At 38.9% G+C, this 21119-nt stretch overlaps 1 protein-coding gene and 1 pseudogene across 3 annotated transcripts in view; one reads left to right on the top strand and one right to left on the bottom strand.

Annotated features, from left to right (window-relative positions):
- The window catches only part of NEBL (nebulette), a 376594-nt gene that overhangs the window by 328384 nt on the left and 27091 nt on the right, over nt 1-21119 (top strand). The window contains exons 18-26 of one of the 3 annotated variants that reach the window (XM_019973022.2): nt 482-574; nt 3639-3731; nt 6826-6918; nt 8617-8709; nt 10388-10480; nt 11690-11794; nt 12774-12945; nt 14309-14401; nt 15626-15775. In XM_019973022.2, coding sequence (XP_019828581.2) covers nt 482-574; nt 3639-3731; nt 6826-6918; nt 8617-8709; nt 10388-10480; nt 11690-11794; nt 12774-12945; nt 14309-14401; nt 15626-15775 — 985 coding nt within the window. The remainder of the gene's footprint in view (nt 1-481; nt 575-3638; nt 3732-6825; nt 6919-8616; nt 8710-10387; nt 10481-11689; nt 11795-12773; nt 12946-14308; nt 14402-15625; nt 15776-21119) is intronic. The other 2 variants (XM_070800806.1, XM_070800807.1) reach the window with 2 other exon arrangements.
- LOC109567929 (BRCA1-associated RING domain protein 1 pseudogene) lies at nt 19502-20112 on the bottom strand (annotated as a pseudogene).

Genomic DNA, 21119 nt, shown 5'->3' with positions numbered 1-21119 from the left:
TTAGTGTTGATGCTGATGGTAAAGCTAATATTTTCTTTGAAGAGAATAAGACCGTCTTTGCTCTCACTTGAAGAAGAGCAGTTGCTTGAAACTTCATGCTACTTTTGAATTAAATGGTAACTGCTTAGTGAGCTTTTGTAATATGTCCTTTAATTTTTCTCAGCTCCACATGTGACATATATTTGTATTTGAAGAAGAAAACTTATATTCTTAGAGCAAGTAATCTGCAGCCATGTAAGGTACCAGGCATACCCTAGAACAGGTAGTAGAGGTTTACTTGTAAGACTGTGGAATACAAAACCAAAGTTCTACATTTATTCCCATGATGGATTATTTAACTGATTAATGTAACATTGGTTCTCATAAATAGAAGCTGTATTCACATTACTTTAAAACCTGAGAAATTTTCCTTTACAAGAATCGAATCTAGGACTTCAATTCTAATAAGCTTAGTTATTCTTTTCCTTCTCTTATAATAAAGGTATTTTATAAGAAAGAAGTAGGAGCTGGCACAGCAGTAAAAGATACTCCTGAGATTGAACGAGTGAAGAAAAATCAGCAGAACATTAGTTCAGTAAGTTCTCTATGGCATTAATTATCCTTTGCAAAAGCAAACACAAGCTAGATAAATGTTTTTAGTTCTTTACAAAACTAGCTGCCTTTTTCTTTTTTTTCTTCACTTTGTTGAAACACTGTTTCATCAAATATCAAAGACCTAACTTTCAGAAGGAAACTGTAGCCTTGTTCCCCTTGAACCTAAAGCAGTATTTCATCTTGATATATATATATCATAATGCATAAGAGATAGATCACTTTAATAGTACAGTAATGAAATCTAGGATTAGTTTTCATCCTTTTGAACAGAATTTTAGCTGTATTACAATTTTCAGAGGAAGGATACTTTTCAATACCTCCCCTCAACTTGGACGAAAGAAATTTTATCCTGATAGAATGATTAAAGGCACTAGAACATTTATTTGGTGGCTCAAGAGAAGGTTTCAAAGGCCCCATTTACCTTCTACTTCTTTGAGCTTCCAGCAAAGAAAAGCACACACCTTCATTATAATTTGTAAAATAAATTACTGCCCCCCTCCCCAGTGCCCTTTGAACTTGGGGGAAGGGTAGAGGAGGTGTTTAATGTTATGGATTAAAAACTTCACTCAGCACTTGACATTTAGAATGGATCATTGCTACCCTTACCAATAGGTGTATTTGGTAATAGTTGTTATACAGTCATCCCTCCGTGTCCACAGGGAGTGGTTGCAGGAGCCCCGCCCCCCGCCCCCGCCACACACACACACACACACACACACACACACACACACACACACACACACACAGAGTCATTCGCACATACTCACACCAACATCTGCAGATGCCCACGTCCCTCACTGTTGGGCCTCCACATCCTTAGGTTCCACATCGAGGATGTGAGGAGCTTGCTGTTTAGTTTCTTGTTGAGGGTTCTTTCCTTACATCTCCTTCCCGGACGTTTCTCTTCACCTTCACCCTTGGAGGCAGAGTTTCTTTAAGTCATCCAAGTCGAACTGCCTGGATTAAACGCCTTTGTCAGGAGCTCCGGTGGTTACCTGGCATCCTAGAGTATGTGTGCACTGGCATTTGTGGACACAGAGTAGGAGAGGTAAGGGAGCGCTGTAGTCAACAAACTTACAGAAAATGAACTTGCAGAAAACCTGCAGAATGCGAGTGCACTCAGAGCCCTGTACAGTGAAGGAATCTGATTTCCTGAAGAAAGCATAGGGAAGGGGACCTGGCAGCGAGAGTGCCGATCCGCCATGGCAGGAGTCTGTATCAGGCAACACTTGAGCCTGGCAGAGAAATTAGTTCAGCTGAGAAATGTACAGTGGTCGTTTCCTTCCCTTCCAAATGATAACATCTGAAATGTACCCATCCGTGTACTGGGGTATAATGTTATAAATGCTCTGTACTGCACAATTCTATTGCCTACAGCGAAATGACTGTGCCATTTTGATTAGTTTGGAGTCGTATGAAAAACAAAAATGTTCATCTTTAATCGTGTTTAGCGTCTCACCCTAGGAAAATCACACAGTCTATCATTTCTTCTCCCGGCATCCCCCTGCCTCTTCTAGCAAACAATAAACGCATAGTTCTGTATCTCTATGAGCCTGGGCCATAAACTCCTGCTTAGTATTCAAATGGAAAGTTGCCCTTTCAAGATTAGCAAGATCTGTCAAACCAAGGTAGGATTCTCTAACATTTAAAGATCTTGACATTTTCCACCTCCAGAGTACGAGCCTTTTGAGTATTACTTTTCTCTCTTAAGAACTATTTTGGAGTCCTACTCTGAGACAGTCTGTCTCAGTGTACTCTTAATTTAACTGTTTGGATCTGGCCTAATATTGGCGGTGTTATTCATATCACATATGAAATGTACAGATGCTAAAACATAGATAATAGTGAAGATATTTAGGTATTGAGGACTTCCCTGGTGGCTCAGATGGTAAAAGCGTCTGCCTAGAGTGCGGGAGACCCGGGTTCGATCCCTGGGTCGGGAAGATCCCCTGGAGAAGGAAATGGCAACCCACTCCAGTACTATTGCTTGGAAAACCCCATGGACACCGGATCCTGGTGGGCTACACTCCATGGGGTCGCAGAGTTGGACAGGACTGAGCGAATTCACTTTCACTTTCTTCATGACTCAGCATGAATTTCAGCCTTAATCATTTTAAACATTACCAAGTGATTTCTAAAACGTCTTTTGCATAGATCTAAGTCTTTGCTAAATTTCAACATATGGCACTTAAGTCTAGCTGATATGTCCATATTTATATGTATATACGTGTCCTTTATCTCAGTTACAATCTTCTGTGCATTTTAGACATATTAAAATACCATGTGATATGATAGCATCACTAATCATTTTATAAAGTTTAAAGGGCTTGTCCTGGGCATAACTGTGTGCCGGTGTTGTCATTTATCTGGTTGATCTTCCTCTAAGTAGACTAGACTGAGGAGCTTTTGACTGTTGTGAATGCCAGGATATAGGCAGGCTTCACATAACATGACTGTGTGGTAGAAGACACTTCCTGACTTTCTGCTACTGGCCCTTCTATAGTGATCAGCACTCAATGGCATCTGCTTGTACATATTTCCTCCCACTTTCCTCTTTCTCTTCTTTTATTTTTTTTTCTTATTCTAGATTATTTGTGTACTCTCAGTCAGATAAGCAGTGTTTTCAAGACTTAGTAGCTAACTCAGTTTGACTCTTGCCTTTAAAGACATGCTAAGTACACAAATAATAAATAGAAATTGCTTTTATTATAGAAAAATAATGAATTACTAAGATAATTTCCAAAATTTTTGGTGCATCTGCCTGATGATAAAATTTATTTTTATAAGCAGTATATGCTTATTTTAGTTAAAAAAAACTCTGCAGTGATGGATAGGTGAATAGATATGGGTTTGTTTGTACTTTAAGATAAAGGAATCCTGAAAGCACCAGATGAAATAAAAATGTGTGTTGTCATTGAAGGAAAATTAATATTGGAATTAAAAAATAGGCTATGTAATAGTTAAAAATGAAGAATTCTTAACTATTTTTTAAAACTTATGTTGAATAAGATTCACTTTTTTTTTTTTTTTAATAAATCATGCAGGTAAAATACAAAGAAGAGGTGAAACATGCAACAGCCATTTCAGATCCACCAGAACTCAAGAGAGTTAAAGAAAACCAGAAGAACATCAGCAATGTGTGATCATGTTTCTTTAAGTATTGTTTTCTGTGGGCATGGCACTTGCACAGTAGAATGAATTAGAATGAATACCATTGTAGGAAGGCCAGTTCCTGAAAGATGGAGATAAGAGTTCACACATCTTTGTGTTGGGCTAGCATTACATCAAGCATGCGCGTTTGCTTATTAAAGAACATTGTGTTGAATGCCTACTCTGTTCTTGTTCTTGGGGCATTCAAAGATGAGTGAGATACACCTTAAGGTTAGAGGCTGTGTGTATTCTCAAGGTCTCTAGGAGAAACAGTTGTGGGGATAAATAAAGATTGTGCATTAAGTGCTCTAAAATAATTAATATCTGTTGAGTGCTTCCTACCTTTGGGGGTTCTTTACATGCAATATCTCATTTAATGTGAAATAATAACTCTATATTCAAAGTGCTGGGGAAATGCAGAGAAGAAAGGCTATGTTAGTGAGAGAGAGGAAAACCTTTGGAAAGAGTAACATTTGAGCTAGCTTTTAAAGAATTAATAAAAGTTTGGGATGGATTTCATGAGGAAGGGCCCTCCTGGCAGTGCAAACTGAATGTGTTCATGATCTGAGATCTGTTCAAAGAGGGGAAAGTTTAGTGTGATGAGTCCTTGGGGTAGAGGATGGCAGGAGAGAGATGGTGGAGAGAGAAAGCATAATTCAGGCCATGAGGAGGCTGCCGGCAGTGCCATTGTGCCTGGTTCAGATGGCCTGCCTATGCTCAGACCTTGACTTATGAGTTAAATTGCGTAAATGTGTTCTTTTTTAAAAAAATGTTAATGTTATAGGAGTAAAGTTGACTTACTTCTGCTGTACAACAAAGTATATCAGTTATACATATACCCACTCTTTTTCAGATTCTTTCCCCATATGGGTCCTTACAGAGAATTGAGTAGAGTTCCCTGTGCTATGCAATAGGTGCTTATTAGTTATCTATTTTATATATAGTAGTATGTATATGCCATTCACAATCTCTCAATTTATCCTTCCCCCCACCTTTGGTAACTATAAGTTTGTCTTCTACATCCGTGATTCTATTTCTCTTTTGTAAATAGGTTTATTTGTGCCATTTTTTATATTCCACTTATAAGTGATATCATATGATATTTGTCTTTCTCCAACTGGCTTCACTCAGTGTGGCCTAGAGACTGTCATAATAGGTCCCTTTTTGTGAAAGAAGAGTTGCACAGGAAGCTCAGCTCAGTGATGAGCTAGAAGTGTGGGATGAGGATTGGGAGGGAGGCTTCAGAGGGAGGGGATATATGTTACATGTAGATGATGCATACTGTTGCACAGCAGAAACCAACACAACCTTGTAAAGCAATTATCCTCCAAAAATTAAATAAGCGTTTACTAGTTTCCAATTTATCATAGACGCATAACACTCCCTTAAATAACTATTTGAGAATAAGGAGTTAATTTAATTAAAAAATACTAGAAATCACAGCTCAGTAAAAAATACTAGAAATCACAGCTCAGTAAAAAATACTAGAAATCACAGCTCAGGTGATACCTTGCATGTCTTATGGTAAGTGGTGTATACATGATTGAAATTTGAATAACTCTGGAGTGGAGAACAATGTGGGCTCTGGACTGTTGGTTTGATCCTAGATCCAGACCTTACTTGCTGAATATCCTTCCTAAGCCACCAACCTTTCCAAGCCTCATTCTCCTCATCTTTAAAACAGGGACTAGAATATTAAGTGAGATATTGCCTGTAAAGCACTCAGCATGTTTGTGAGTTGGTGAATGCAATACATGAAGCGTCTCCATATCAAATTTATGCCCCCAAACTGACATCCACTAGAAATCGGCTGCAACAATTTCTCTACATCAGTGATGCTGTTCCGCAAATGTTTCTCCTCTGAACTCTACCCAGAGTCATCTTTCTTTGTATCCTGCCATCAACAAAGATTACTTTGGACCTTTCCTCACTTTAGGCAATTATCCGACACAGAATCTGCCTAAACTCTCAAACTGCGTGCCATGGTACAGAGAAAGAAGTCGCACGGCAAGAGCCTGACCCTTTGTCATTTATTTTCCAGGCTTATCAGATATCTGTTCACTTGCACATGCACTTCTGAGGGTGTACATCTCAAGTCCATTTTATCTGCAGGCCTTGTGATGTCTTGCAAAAAAAAAAAAGAAAAAATTCCTTCACACTAAGTTTAAGCTCCAAAAACTCATTAAGACTGTCCCTGTGGAGTTCTTCATAATGGAATTGTAACCTCTAGTTTTCCTTTTACCTGTCAGAAATTCATTTGGTGGACATGCTTTCTATCTCCCTGTGTTGGATCCTCATTTATTTCCTGGAATGTGGTGGAATTACTGGGAAAGCTGACCACAAATGTTGGACTCTGATCCCCTACTCCGGCAGTAGGTCAGAAGTATCTCCATGATGGGACTTCCCTGGTGATCCAGTGGCTAAGGCTCCACTTTCCCACTGCACGGGGCCAGGGTTCCATCTCTGGTCAGAAAACTAAATTCATACTTGATGAAACTAAAGATTCCATTTGCAACTACCAAGACTTGGTGCAGTCAAATGAATAAATAAATGTTTTTTTAAAAAGAAATATCTCCACAATGCTGGTCAGAGCATGGCTTTCCAATGTTGGAACTTGGTGAAGAAGGAGGTTCAGGGTTTCTTTTTATAGTGACAACTGATCACTGAGGTGAAGGCATAGGACTGGCATAACCCTTCTTTCTAGTGATGAATCCAGAATTTTTATTTTTAAATGTAAATATAAAATGGTCATTTGGTAATGTCATTTTAGTACTGTGAAGAAATGAACTCACAGAAGTGGTCATTTATCATTACTGATAGGCTCAAACTCAGAGAGGCCACCAAGAAATAATACAGTTTGAAGAAAAACAACCCCAGGTATAATTCAAAACATTTGGGCAAGGAAAAGCTTAGTTCCAGGATCACTGTGATGATGACATCTATTAGCAAAGCATCTTTCGCTGTAAAATCCTAGCAAAGATGTCAGCTAATGAGTGCTGTGTGACGTTTCTTTTCACCAGTTGCTGTGTTAGCTCACTCTTCCTTCCGGTAACCTCACACCATCTTGCGTTTGTCTCCCAGCTCAGGTACAAAGAGCCGTGTGACAGAGCAACTCCTGTGAGCATGACGCCCGAGATAGAGAGAGTGAGGAGAAACCAGGAGCAGCTGAGCACGGCAAGTTGTTTCTGTTTTGCTCTTATATTTTACCAAACATTAGCTATTTTTATTCTTTACAATGCTTTCTGAAAAGCATTAGACACTCTACATCTTGGTCACTTCTTTTCTACTATCCCATACTGAGGTGTGTGGACTGTGGCACCCTTGTGAGAGTCCAGGAAGTTGGGAACTGCTTTGCTACTATTCGGCCATGCTTATTTATTCAAGAAATCTTTTTTTAAAATATTTTTTTTATGTGGACCGTTTTTCAAAGTCTTTATTGAATTTGTTACAATATTGCTTCTGTTTTACGTTCTGCTTGGTTGGCTATGAGGCATATGGGATCCTAGCTCCCTGACTAGGGATTGAACCTGTACCCCCTGCATTGGAAGGCAGAGTTCCAACCATTCAACCACCAGGGAAGTCCCTATTGAAGAACTCTTCATTAAGCAATGTGGCAGGCATTATCCTGGTCACTGGTACACAGAGATAGATAAGACCCCTTCCTATCTTCATGGGCCTCATAGTTTAGATGGTAAATCTCTGAAACTACATCCAAATCTAAAGAGCTGGAGAGCAGCATAGTGGGTATGTTGTCAGTCTGAGAAGAGAGAAAGTTGTCTATTGGCATAAGGCAAAGGAAGACCTGAATTGACTGGGGTTCTGAGACGTAATGTCCTGGCAGGGAACCTTATAAATAAAACAGAAAACATCAGTCATTCAGTGATCTGTTGCTAGTAAAGCAAGGGTAGTTAATAATCATGAGGTCCCCCGGCTGTGGACCCTGTGCTAAATGCGTTATGTGATTCAGTGGGGTAGGCCTGATTTATTGCTCTGGTTTGTAAGTGTGGGAAACTGAGTCTTGAGAAGTCAGAGGACATGCAAGAACCCATGGTTTGTGACAGCAGGGCTGGGATTTGAACCCAGGCCTCTCTGAATTCAGAAATCTCTTTCAAATGTGTCCCCTAATGGTTATTTTCCCCATTTTTTGGACCATTTTATGGAATTTTTACCGTTATAAACAATAACCTTCTTCTTCTGAACCAGATAATTTTGAGACACTTTAAAATTTAAGAGTGACTTCTCCCAGATGGAGGAGGAAATCAGGCTGAATACTGCTTTATCCTTACAGTTTCCCTGATAGTGGTATGAGTGAGGGGTCTTAGGCTTCTTTTGAAGATGGAGGCTCCAGGATCAGAATAGGAGTAAATGGCCTTCCCAGGCTGCCATGACTACTTCACTATAGTTCTCTTTTAATGATTTTTTTTTTTTTAGTTTTAATTTTTTTTTCTCCCTATTTTCTGTCCACGCACAGCATGCAGGATCTTAGTTCCCTGGCCAGGGAACTAACATGTGGCCACCGGACACCATGGTGTCTTAACTACTGAACCAGCAAGGATATCCCTTATAATGATTTCATTACAGTGTCTTCCCCTTCTATTTCTATTACATTTAGTCGTGGTCTTTGCAATTGGTTTTGGTATTGAACACAGAAATATTTATTAAAAATCATTTTTAAGAAGTACAACCAGCACTTGGTGCTTGCCAAGTCAGAAGAATCCAAAGCCAGATGTAGATTTGAACTGAAAGGCTGACACACACCTACTGTGGGAAAAATTATGTAAAAAATAGGGTTAATTTTGAGGCTTATCCTCTGTTGATATTTGGTTGGAGACCATTCTGCTATTTATTAAAATTCATATTAATCCTCCACAGGTAAAATACAGAGGAGAGATTAAACAGGCGACTGCAATTTCTGATCCACCAGAGCTGAAGAGAGTGAAAGAAAACCAGAAGAACCTCAGCAATGTGTGATCTTAGTCACTTTTTTCTTAAGAAAGCAAACATATTGTCAACATGCCAATGAAGGGATTGTGTTTACAAAGTTTTCATGACCTTGAGTTGATTGCCTTTGCTCTCAATTGACTGTCAATTTACTGGAAAGTTTTCAGGGTGTTAGGCATTGTGGGTCCAGTCAGGCACGCCCTGCTCAGAGTTCCTAGTGACTGCAAGGTGATTTTTGTCTGCAGGTTACTGTATATCCCTCTTATCTGCTCTTCGTGCTTGCAGTTTCAGTGATTCTCCAAAGGGATGCCATGGCAGTTTTTGGCATCTTGGCTCTACAATAAGCGTTCCCACTCCCTTTTCTCCAAATGTATTAATAAATGTATTCTTGTTCTGTAGCCTGTCCAACCCCATTTCCACTCATAGCTATCATCACTTTATTTTTGGATGATGCTGGGAAAAAATTATGAAGTGTGCCTGGCTGAATAGGTCATATGAAACAGGTCCATTTTCAGGGCACTGGTTCAGGGCTGTCAAGTTTTACTCAGACACCAATTCTTGGCCTGTTCTAACTCCTTTCTGTTATGTAATCCATGGATGCAGTTTGCTGAGAGAGTACTTTTTTATTTTCTTTTAAAATTTTTTTAAAAACTTACTCTTATTTTTCAGTTGCATTATGCAGCATGTGGGATCTTAGTTCACCAAACAGGGATCAAACCCATGCCCCCTGCATTGGAAGCATGGAGTCTTAAGCATTAGACCACCAGGAAAGTCCCTGAGAGAATCCTTTTTCTGAAGTCATTAATAATAAATTGTGTTCTTTGGAAGAGGAAATTTGAAAATCTGTTAGATACAAAGAAATCTTTTATTCTTTAAACCTTTAAAGTCCTTTGGCCAGATTATAAAGGGAAGGCAGTTTATTGTTTGGCATTGTCCCTGACAACTGTATTTTGGAGAAGTAGATACTCACCTTCTCCTGATGTATTCAGAGTCACAGTTGATGTAACTCCATTACTCTCTAAAGGGAACATGGTTCTGGAGAAGGAGGGATGGAGCACTGGGGAGCATGCTGGCCTTATGGATCACCATGTTTACTGCTTAGGCATCATGGCCAAAATTCTGCCACAGTTAATTACTAAGAAACCATAATGGTCCAGCAGCCTTCTATATGGGTAAGAATATCTTAAAGTAACATCCGTGAAGATATTTCTTACCTTACTCCTTTGTGATGAAATGCTTATTATAGCCTTACTGACGGTACACCCATATAATGAGTACATTCACAGTGATTCTCTGCCATAGGATGAATTAAAATAGAATGATTTAAGATGCAAGCATTTTAAATATGACTAGACCTCTGATGGGTCAGTGGTAAAGAATCTGCCTCCCAATGCAAGAAACACTGTTTCAATCCGTGGTCTGGGAAGGTCCCCTGGAGAAGGAAATGGCACCCCACTCCAGTATTCTTGCCTGGAAAAAAAAATCCATGGACAGAGGAGCCTGGCGGGCTACAGTCGATCAGGTCGCAAAGTGCCGGTCATGACTTAGTGAGTAAACAACAACAAAGCCCTCTGCTAGCCTCCTTTTTTTCCCACCCCCGCAGCTTCCTATCCTTGCTTAGCTCTTTAAAATAAGTACTATGAGAGTCTTGTTTAGTTGAATTGATTCACAGTGCTCTGTTTTTTGTTTTCCAAAATGATAGGTTTATTATAAATCTCAGATGGGAAGAGCTACAGCTTTAAGTGTAACTCCTGAAATGGAAAGAGTAAAGAAGAATCAAGAAAATATTAGTTCGGCAAGTTGTTTTATTCACTTGGTGCTATCATGAAGGACATGTTCTTTATTATTTATTTGCAGACCAAGAAGCTTTTGTAAGATATGCAGAAAGTACATGTGTTATTTCAGATGACATCTGAAAGCCGCCACTGTCTAACTTTACATTGTCCTGAACCCTACTGATGTTTCCAGATGTGACCAACACTTATATTTAAAGTTTCATTTTAAACTGAATTATGTTCATTTAAACAATGAGTCATGTTATTTTAGCCAGTGTCTTTGAAAGTGGTAGTCTTTGATGTATAAGTTAAACAATTATCATTTTACAGATGTATTCCATTGAATGTTGATTGTTAAGTCCTCTCTGCAAAACAAAATAAGAAATGAATCATTACTCCAAAGTAAGGACTTAGAGGAAAAAACAGTCTTTAATATTTAACACAGAAATCGGTTACTCATTGAAGTTCTGTGTTGCATGTCAGGGTCTTATTTGGGGAGTATACCTTCTCTCAGGAAATACCAGGGCTTCTGTTCTGAGTGCACATATCCCCTCATGTCTGCAATAATCCGTATCCTGATCTTACACAGAATCAGCCTCACAAAAAGCAATGTTCTGATAGTCAGATGTCAGAAAGAGCTTTATGCCTGGGAATCAGCATTTAGATTTTAAACTGCGCAGCTCTCTAGTGGCATTTCTGCCCAGAGATGCTGACTGTATTCAACACAAATTACCTTTAAGCTGTGGCTGTTTAGAGGGAACCTAAGGTGGATACCTAATGATTCTTACCATCTGCTCTGGTCAAATAAAAGGAAATATTGATAGAGGTATGTGTGTTGTGCATGCTTCCACAGTGTTATGGCAGAAAAAGGGGAAATAGAGAAACAGAAAAAGAAATTTAGGTTCCATTTAGTTTTGGATTTTCCCTATTGATAAAGTATTTCCCACTTTTACAGACTCATGGTTAGTGGATGTTGGTCACTTACACATTTGTATTCAGTTTGTAGAGAGATTTCGGTCATCTTTGCTGTAGCCTTTAAAGGAGACCATCAAGAGTAAAATTTTAGCTCATTATTCTAGAAGGAAATGCAATTCACTAAATAAGTTACCTGGGAAGTAATTCAGAATATGTTGTATATGCCTCACTCATTTGGAAAGCTTGAAAAACTTAGGTAATTTTTAAATTATAGTTGTCTTTTTGTGAAGTATGCTCTGTTATTTACTTTGCAGGTAAAATATACCCAGGACCAGAAACAGATGAAAGGTAGACCAAGTCTGATTTTAGATACACCTGGTCTCAGACATGTCAAAGAAGTTCAAAATCGTATTTCAATGGTAGGGTCCAACAGGTCCTCCATCCGTGACTAAAACGTACTAAGGAGTGGCACCACCCCGTGCACCGATGGCGTTGTTCACTGTTAATCTGGATAACTAACAAAGCATGGAAAGGCCCATGGGCCCATCCTTTGGGGGGAACTTTCTAATCTTACTGAAATGTACGGGAAATATTTAGTCTAATAAAATAATTTTTCTCGGTGATTTTTTGGGGTGTGTTTTTATTTCTAACGTGACTGCTACTATAAATGCTTTTTATGGAAGATACTTGCTTGGACTTTTTTTTTCAATTAATATTAAGATGGAGTTTGGTGTGTTTACATGTTTAAAGAATATGAAAATATGTATTTTTTTAAAAAACAGTCTCATGAGATATATTTTATATACCATAAAGCTCACCCATTTAAAGTATACAAAGTAGTTTCTAGTATAATTTACAGAGTTAAACAACCATCACCCTAACCTAATTTCAGAATGCAAAAAACACGTGTTTTGAAGTATATGTTTTTGTAACTATATACAAACATTATATATGTAGTTATATGTAACTTGCTCTCTTAATTGAATTTTAAATAATATTGCTTTCTTAAATAATAGTATAGAAATAGCTTATCATTTTATTGCATACTAAAGTTTAAGAGATAGGAAATTAACTTATACCTAAGTGAGTACATTTTAGAAAGTAACTAGGATTTGAAAAATAAATCTTTCAATACTTCTTACTTATATACAAGCTTATATATTAAAAGAGCTGCTAACTGCAATGATGGAAAGCATTGTGAAAATATCAGCACTTGATTTCTGATGCTAGGAAACTGAAATTTCATAAATTATTTTTGGAATAACCGGAAAAAATACATTTATGTAGAAAATAATCTAGATGCAGCTGGTATAGTAACTTTCTTTATACTCAAATTTTGTGAGCTGTATCGCATTCAGGAAATTTCAGTGGAGTTACTATGGTTTTTCCCTCTTTCAGGTGAAATATCATGAAGATTTTGAAAAGACAAAGGGAAGGGGCTTTACTCCTGTTGTGGATGACCCTGTGACAGAGCGAGTGAGAAGGAACACCCAGGTCGTCAGCGATGCTGCCTATAAAGGTGTCCATCCTCACATCGTGGAGATGGACAGGAGACCTGGAATCATTGTTGGTAAGCTGACTGGCCTGCTTGGCAGGTCTGCACAGTCAAAAAGATCCCTGTTTTTATTAATGGAATTCACTTCCTTACTCATCAGACCCCTCCTCAAATGCATGACATGGTGCCCAGGTGAAAGTGGACCAAAGGCAGAGTGTTGTTGTTTGCACCACGTTGGAGGGAATTCATGGCCTTTGCCAGGTGGTGTTGCAAATTCGTTCTGTAGTTGGACATTCTCTGTCTTTAATAACCTTCTGGTCTTGAGTGTTCCTACTTGCTACGCAAAGAGGCAGCCCAAATATCAGACATAGGTGATAATGAAGATTAAGCAATTATTTTGTTTCCCTTTAGCTTATGTGGGCTTCCCTGGTAGCTCAGATGATGAAGAATCTGCCTGCAATGCAGGAGACCTGATTTCGATGCCTGGGTTGGGAAGATCCCTGGAGAAGGGAACGGTTACCCACTCCAGTATTCTTGCCTGGGGAAGTCCATGGACGGACCATGGGGTCGCAAAGTGTCGGACACAACTGAGCATCTTTCACTTTCACTTTTAGCTTATGTACTGATCAATAATTGTACTGCAGACATTGTCTGTATAGGTAACAGAACAGAAGTAACACCATATAGGTCCTTTGACGTCAAATAGACATGCCTGAGAGATTCTGATGGTTTCTACCATGTGAGTAGCTTATATTTTTTTGAATATTATTTCTGAACTGGGAGAGTAGAGCTGTCTGAAAGTCTCACAAATCAGAGAGAAAGGAGCCTCAACCTTCTGTTCTTTCTTGTCATCCAGGGAAAATCTTAGGAACATAGTGTTGAATGGTGACAGAGTGAGCAAGGTTTGTACTAAAAGCTAAGAAAGCAAAGGAAAGATACTGATTTTTTTCAATTTGTTCAACATTTGTTTCTGTTGTAGGAAGATAATTTTTTTTATTTTTGTTTTGTTTTCTTAGACAAAAACCTTTTAGTTGCCTCTTATAAATTACTCGCATGTCCTTAATCAGGAGTTCTAACCCAACATTTTCCCTGTTTCAGTGTGTGGAGAGCATGAGTGATGAGGGTTTGGGGATGTGGGGAGTGGTGTGGTGTGTATGTGTGATAAGTCACAGGCTCCCTGTGGAAGGTCAACAAAGAATAAACCAGACAACTTATATTTGATCGCAAGTTTTTTTAGCAAATCCTGTGAGTGTGAATCACACTGTGAGTGTGAATATCCCTCCGTTCTCCTCTGAAGTCTGCTGCACAGTGGGTTGGCACATATTACATGCTTGCTTTTTGGATATGCCCCTTTTCAGATTTTGTTTGACTCTCTTGGGTGCTGACTTTTTTTTTTTAAACTCATTCTTGATTTGTTGATTTCTTCCTTTGGTAAAAGACCTCAAAGTTTGGCGCACAGATCCTGGCTCCATCTTCGACATTGATCCCCTGGAAGACAATATTCAGTCTAGGAGTCTACATATGCTTTCTGGTACTGCTTACGTTTTGAGTTCCTCCCCATTTACATGGCTTTTGTCCTCAAAGTGAAGCTGCTGTGAGCTCTGCAGGTTCATTGTGCCTTCTGTGTAATGTAAATTTTCAAGTTTGGGCTTCGAAAAACCAAGAGAGTTGCTGTGTTATTTAATATGCCACTAATCATTTATGAAAACAAAACTTACAAAAGAGCTTTTTAATATATCCTAGATTAGTTCTAGGTTTATTTTAAAGGTGTCTAGAGCTTACTTACACTTCCTTTTTATTAGTGAATATGATTTTAGAAGTTCTCTGGGCTTTGAAATGCAGCTATTTGGACTGCACTAAACTGCTAACATAAAGATTTGTTTTATGAAAAGCACAACATTTTAAAGATATAGTTCTTTAAGGAATTCTTTGAAGACTTTTATATAAAACAGAGGAGAGACTTTCTACATAGCATCGTGAACGTCTTAAAATAGGTTTTCAAGTATCCTTAAAATTTATCTCTGAGTTTTTATAAAATGCAAAATTTGTAGTTTACATAGGAAGTTTATTTGACTTTTAACTTCAACTGTATGTTTATAATTAAAAGTAAAACCCAAATGGTTTGGATTTTTGGGTATAGCAATAGCAAGGGTTGATCTTTGTAGGCTTTCAGACCGCATTTAGCAAACTGAAGATTTGACAGTTACGGGACTTTTTAAAATATATAAATAGATCTATCATTTAGGTCCTTCTCTGCCCCCAATTGTGACTCCAAGTTTAATTGTTAACATTAACAAAATTGAAAGTCCAAGGCAAAGTAGAAATTCTAATATTTTTATAGTAATTTGATCCACATAATCAGCCAAATTGTCACCCAAATTTTCTAAAAATAAAGAAAAGGCAACAAATGCTGTATCATTAGTGATATTTGAAAAGAACTATTTATAACTAAACTTTTGATAGAAATTTACTAATTTGCCAGTGTTTTCTTAGTTCTTGTCAACTTCCCATGCCTCATTTCTCCTTTAAAATTTAGACCAAACTGAGTGTGAATGATCATTAAGTCATTTGTGTTGTTGATAATATGTGCTGAAGCTAGGGAATAGATGGCTAGAATTTATAATACCTGAGCTTTGGGGTTGCAATTTAATGAGGGATTATTTTTCTTTCTTGTTAAATTTTTAAGTAATTATTTTGGTTTGTTTGTTCTTCAAGTCACTTAATCACAAATATGAATATTTTCCTTCCAATATAGAAAAGGCGAATCTTTATAGGAGACAACGGTCTCGGTCTTACTCGAGCAGTACTTTTGGTACAGGTCTGGGAGATGACAAATCAGAAATATCCGAGATTTACCGTAGCTTTTCATGCTGCAGTGAGGTAACAAGACCATCTGATGAAGGAGGTATCAAACATTAACCACTCTCAGAAGTCTCTTTTAATGTATCCCAAGTGTGTCTTTAACAAATTCTTCACTTTTGCACAAACATGGCATGGATATGTTTGAACATTTAAAATTATGTTTAGAAAGTTGAGTCTTTTTTAAAAACTAATAATATGCATTTTTTGCATGCTTGTTTTTCCTATCTTTCCTCACTGTTTTCACTAAAAATGGATCTTTAATGACAACAGGGTCTTGGGATCTGCTACGTGAATCTGTTTCACAGGAGTTGTATGTGATGGATATACACAGCCAGAGTGGAAACTTGAGTTCTGTGGAGTTCATATCTGATTTCCATTAAGGAAAATCAATCTTATGGTTATATTTGAGTGGCTAAGAGAGTGCTATGAATTTATGTGTTTAAATATTCATATACAGTTGCAGACAGAGTTAGATCTTGCCAAAAAGAAATGGGGTATGTACTTGGGATGTGAGATTTTTTTAAAATGGAAAATACTGTTGATTGTTAATAATCTTTGTATCTTATATTACTATCCTTGTCCTTTACATTCTTCTGTTTTCTGGATCCAAGCTGATGGCTTAGGTCTAGAAATCGGTCGTTGAAATTGTTTTGGATGTTAAACTACTCTAGCTGTTATTAAAGGTTATGACTAAGGTACAGCCACATTTGAGTGCCGTGGGGAGGGGGAGAGGAATGAACACAGAACAAAAGGAAAACTGAGTTTCCATTACAACCAAAGGCCATAGCACTGAAATCCCTAAGGCAGGAGATTTTGAAGTGCAGGAGTTTAACATCTTGGGAAAAGTAATGTGACTATGGACCTGATGAAACTATGAAATCTCTTGCAATTGAGTAATTGATTTTTTGCACTTATAGGAAAGACCCCTTTGAGAAGAAAATCAATTGCAGTCAATAATCTTAAATTGTACATTCAGACTTGCCTTAGCTTGGTAGAAAGATGTTTCTTTTTTAAATTTCAGATAAAGTGAGGTATAGTTGACATATAAAATTGTAAGATATTCTAAGTGTACATCATGATGATTTGATATATGATATGTTGTGAAAGGATTCTCCCCAGTTAGTTAATTAACATATCCATTACCTCACAAATATATCTTCTTTTTTTCCTTTGGCCAGAGCACTTAAGTTCTACTCTGTCAACAAATTCCATTTATACAGCACAATGTTATCACCTATAGTCACTGTGTTATTCTTTAGCTTCTTGTACCTTATTCATTGTGTATTAAAAATGTGTACCCTTTTACCAATTTCTACCTATTTCCCCCAGCCTCTGGCAACTACTGTTCTGCTATCTGTTTCTATGAGTTTGACTTTTCTTTTTTTTTTGGCTTGATCTTTGTAGAAAGTTTTTAAGAGTCTCCTTCCTCTATGCTTCTAATGTTTATGAACTAGGGTTTCTTTCTTGTAGGTAAGATAAATGTGTGAGAGCTCCTCTTTCAGTGTCTGCTTATCTAACAAAGGATTCAGTAACTTTATTTTTTTGGCTTGGGGCTATTGATTTCTCCCTTCCATGTCCTCTGTGACTCTAGAGGTACAGAATAATATTGATGCCTGGTAAGATAAATAAAACCCAAAGCAAATACAAGAACAAATTTCCATCAACCTTATTTAACTTTCTCAGTTCAAGGTAGTAGAACTGATGTCTCTCCCAAAAGCGATGCACCTTAGAGTCTTTGCTTCATCGGGGAGCCTTTAACTTCATGTCTGAACACACAAACACAGCATTCATTCATTTAATCACCAAATGTTTGAGCACTTTTTGTGCATCAGCCAAGAGCTCAGATCTGGCAGTGTACATAGCAGTGAGCAGCAGAGATACGCATCTGCTCTAAGGGGTTTGGAGTCTGGTGAGGACCCTGACATTGAGCAGATACTTACCCAAGTAATCTATAATTATGAACAGAGTAAGTGCTGGGAGGGGAGCATGTGGGGGCCACAAGGGGGTACTCCATCTGGCCTCGATGTCACGGGAGCCTTCCTCAGGGAAGGAAGATTTGAGCTGAGATGTGAATGCTAAATGGAAGTGAACTATGCCAATGGGCTTTGGGAAAATAATGTTTCTCAGAGACAGAACAGAACACAGAAGTGGTGCATCAATGAGACATTCAAATGGAGGCATTGAGCAGGCAGTTAGAGTCCAGAGGAGGAGGCTGCACTGGAGACAAATGGGAAGTCATCACCTGTGTCTGTGATCAGGTCTTGGATTCATCCGTGCAGATAAGGAGAGTTTGAGCCCCCTCCTGCAGGTTTCTCAGCTCCGTCTATGCCAGGGAGGAGTTTGGCACTTGTCTCCGATTCTGTTGGCTCATCGAAAACCCACTGTTGTTGGTTTATCTTCTCTTCCTCCTCTCAAGCCCACTACTTTCTAATTATTTCTAGTAAGAAGACCCTACACTATGCCAAAATGAATAAGAAATGTCTCCATTGAAAGAAAGTATACGTAAGTGTTCTTATATTTAAGATGGAATTTGAGTAAGAGTAACACAGGGATGGGGGAGCCTGGTGATCTGCCACCTATGGCATTGCACAGAGTCAGACACTACTGAAGTGACTAAGCAGCAGCAGCAACACATGGTTAAGAGAGAATAATCACGTTTATTTTTTAAAGTGGAGGAACATCAGACTCCATGAAAGGTGGTGCAGGAAGGTTTTTGGCAGGAAGGAGTGTCTCCACAACTTAAATAATGCCTTGTAAGAAACGCTGACTTCTTGGAGATGTTTATAACCTGTCATTGTCACCTGATAAAAGGCTTGTGTTTGGTGACATTTCCAATTTTGGGAAGTTGATATTGAGGGATGAAGCAAAAGTGTAGATGTACCAGTAAGTTTTTATAACATTAGCACAGTGGCTTACCCACAGTGTATCTAGGTTAATTCAAAAAGATTTGGGGATACCTGAGAATATGCTTCTAATTTTAAGTGAAGCAAATCATAGTCTACTGATTGGTACCTTATGTCTGTATTCAAACAATCAGTGACATATCTAACCTAATAAGTCCAAAAATGCCTCCTCACCTTCTCCACAACATTCTGCTGCTTTTCCAGGCCTCCTGGGTTGCTAAGTAGCGACTGCAACATTCCAGATACTAACTTCACATCCTTAGGAATTATCCTCCACACTTGTCTTTTACTCACGTCCACATCCAAACCATTAACAGATCTTACCAGCTTGCCTGGGACAAACACATCCAGAATCTGACTGCATGGTCCACCTCCTCCCCTGGGCCCCCACCGTTCCCCCATCTCAGCTGCTGCCCTCTCTGCCTCCAGTCATCACAGAAGTTTCCAGACGAGTTTCCAGCTTCTGTTCTTGCCACCCCAAGCCACCAGCCCTCTCTCTGCCTTGGTCTGTTCTCCACCTGGCAGCTGGAGGCTCTTTGCTGCTAAGTCGCTTCAGTCATGTCCAACACTGTGTGACCCCATAGATGGCAGCCCACCAGGCTCCCCCATCCCTGGGATTCTCCAGGCAAGAACACTGGAGTGGGTTGCCATTTCCTTCTCTAATGCATGACAGTGAAAAGTGAAAGGTAAGTCGCTCAGTCGTGTCCAAATCTTCGTGAGCCCATGGACTGCAGCCTACCAGGCTCCTCTGTCCATGGGATTTTCTAGGCAAGAGTACTGGAGTGGGGTGCCATTGCCTTCTCCGATGAATGAGTCTACCTATTTGTAAAAATATGACTGATGAAAACAGTGCAATCACTAGGTTATCACACTGTGCGAGTTCGGTTGTCAAGAGGGAGCAACTCAAAGGACATCACACAATCTATAAACCAGCTGGAAGGAGCCATCCAGACTTTGCCCTGCCGAACCCTTTCTGGGCAATGATTAGACAAGTCCTCATAGATGATATACTGTGTGCAGAAGTGCTGATCAGAATCAGGTTTGGCGTGGTACGCGACTGTATTGATGGTTTGAGTCACGTCACTGTCTGGCTTGGCCTTTCTAATGAGGATCTGGCCCCCACCGGCAGTGACAAGCTTAATAAGGTTGTCCTTTGGATGGTGTTTGAAGGTTCCCCCAAAATAGAAGTAACATGCATCACACAGCTTTGGCAACAGCTGTTCTCTGTTGAGCCTGCTTTTCTGTGGTCCTTCAGGAATTTCATACTTTTTTTCCTGTTCACATTCTTTGCTTTGCAGACATGTTTTCACCCATTCAAATTTTAGGATCCAGCATCCACTGAGAATTCCAAGCATACACTTCAGGGTGCTTTGGACTGTATCTCCAGAACATGAGTTACATGTCCTGACATGAGTTACTGTACTGTCAAACTCAGCAGTTTTTAGTCTTTAAGAATCATTGCAAGCTCACTGAGCATTCCTAAGGATGATTCCTAAGGATGAGGTTCTTTAGGAAACACATAAATCTAATACCAGTTAGATCACATCATTTTTCTGCTACCATTTCGTTCTGAATAAAACCCAAATCCTTGCCGTTGCCTACAGGGCCCTCTTCCGACCTGGGCCCCGACTGCGGCCCTAAACCATTTCCTGCTTTTCTTGGTTCACTCATCCTCTCTCCCCATCCCAGTCTCCCTGCTTTTTACCCACCTTTGCACCTGCATGTGCCCCCAGCTTGGACTCTCCCTCCCATTGCACCTGAGCTATCGGCTTGTCTAGACCTATTTTTCTTCGTATCTTTGCTCAGGATCACTTGATCAGAGAGACCCTCTCTAACTACCAGATATAAAACAGCACTGCTTCCCGTTCTGTCTGGCCCTTTACTCTTTGCTCTTTATTCATAGCACTTGACATCACCTGAGATATATATTTATTTGTTTATGTGTTTGTCTGTCTCTCCTAACTAGGATAGATGCCCATAGTGAAAGTGGAAGTCGCTCAGTCGTGTCTGACTCTGCGACCCCATGGACTATACAGTCCATGAAACTCTCCAGGCCAGAATACTGGGTAGCTTTTCCTTCTTCAGGGGATCTTCCCAACCCAGGGATCGAACCCAGGGCTGGGATATTGGCTGTTTTGTTTACTATGATTACTCTGTCTCCAGCTCTTAGAATAAGCACTCAGCAAATATTTGGTGAATAAATGAAATGGTCAAATTAATATTTTTTTTCCACACATTCCACTCCATTTTTAAAACAAATTGAGATATAATTGATGTATAAAATTGTATTAATTTTAGGTGTACAAAATATTAATATCTGAAAAATTAGAACTGCATATATAAATATATGTAAGTTTTAAAAAAAGTATGAAAATCTGTTATGCAAGGGCTTCAAGAAAAGCCTTCCATTTTTGTTTTGATATGTTTCAATGACATTAAAGCATAGCTGAAAGAGAGAAAAAAACCCGAAAGTGGAAACACTCC

This window comes from Bos indicus, chromosome 13 (assembly GCF_029378745.1).
Source record: "Bos indicus isolate NIAB-ARS_2022 breed Sahiwal x Tharparkar chromosome 13, NIAB-ARS_B.indTharparkar_mat_pri_1.0, whole genome shotgun sequence".
NCBI classification, from domain to species: Eukaryota; Metazoa; Chordata; class Mammalia; order Artiodactyla; family Bovidae; genus Bos; species Bos indicus.
Note: the sequence above shows the minus strand (reverse complement) of the source record. Positions and strands in the feature narration are given on the sequence as shown.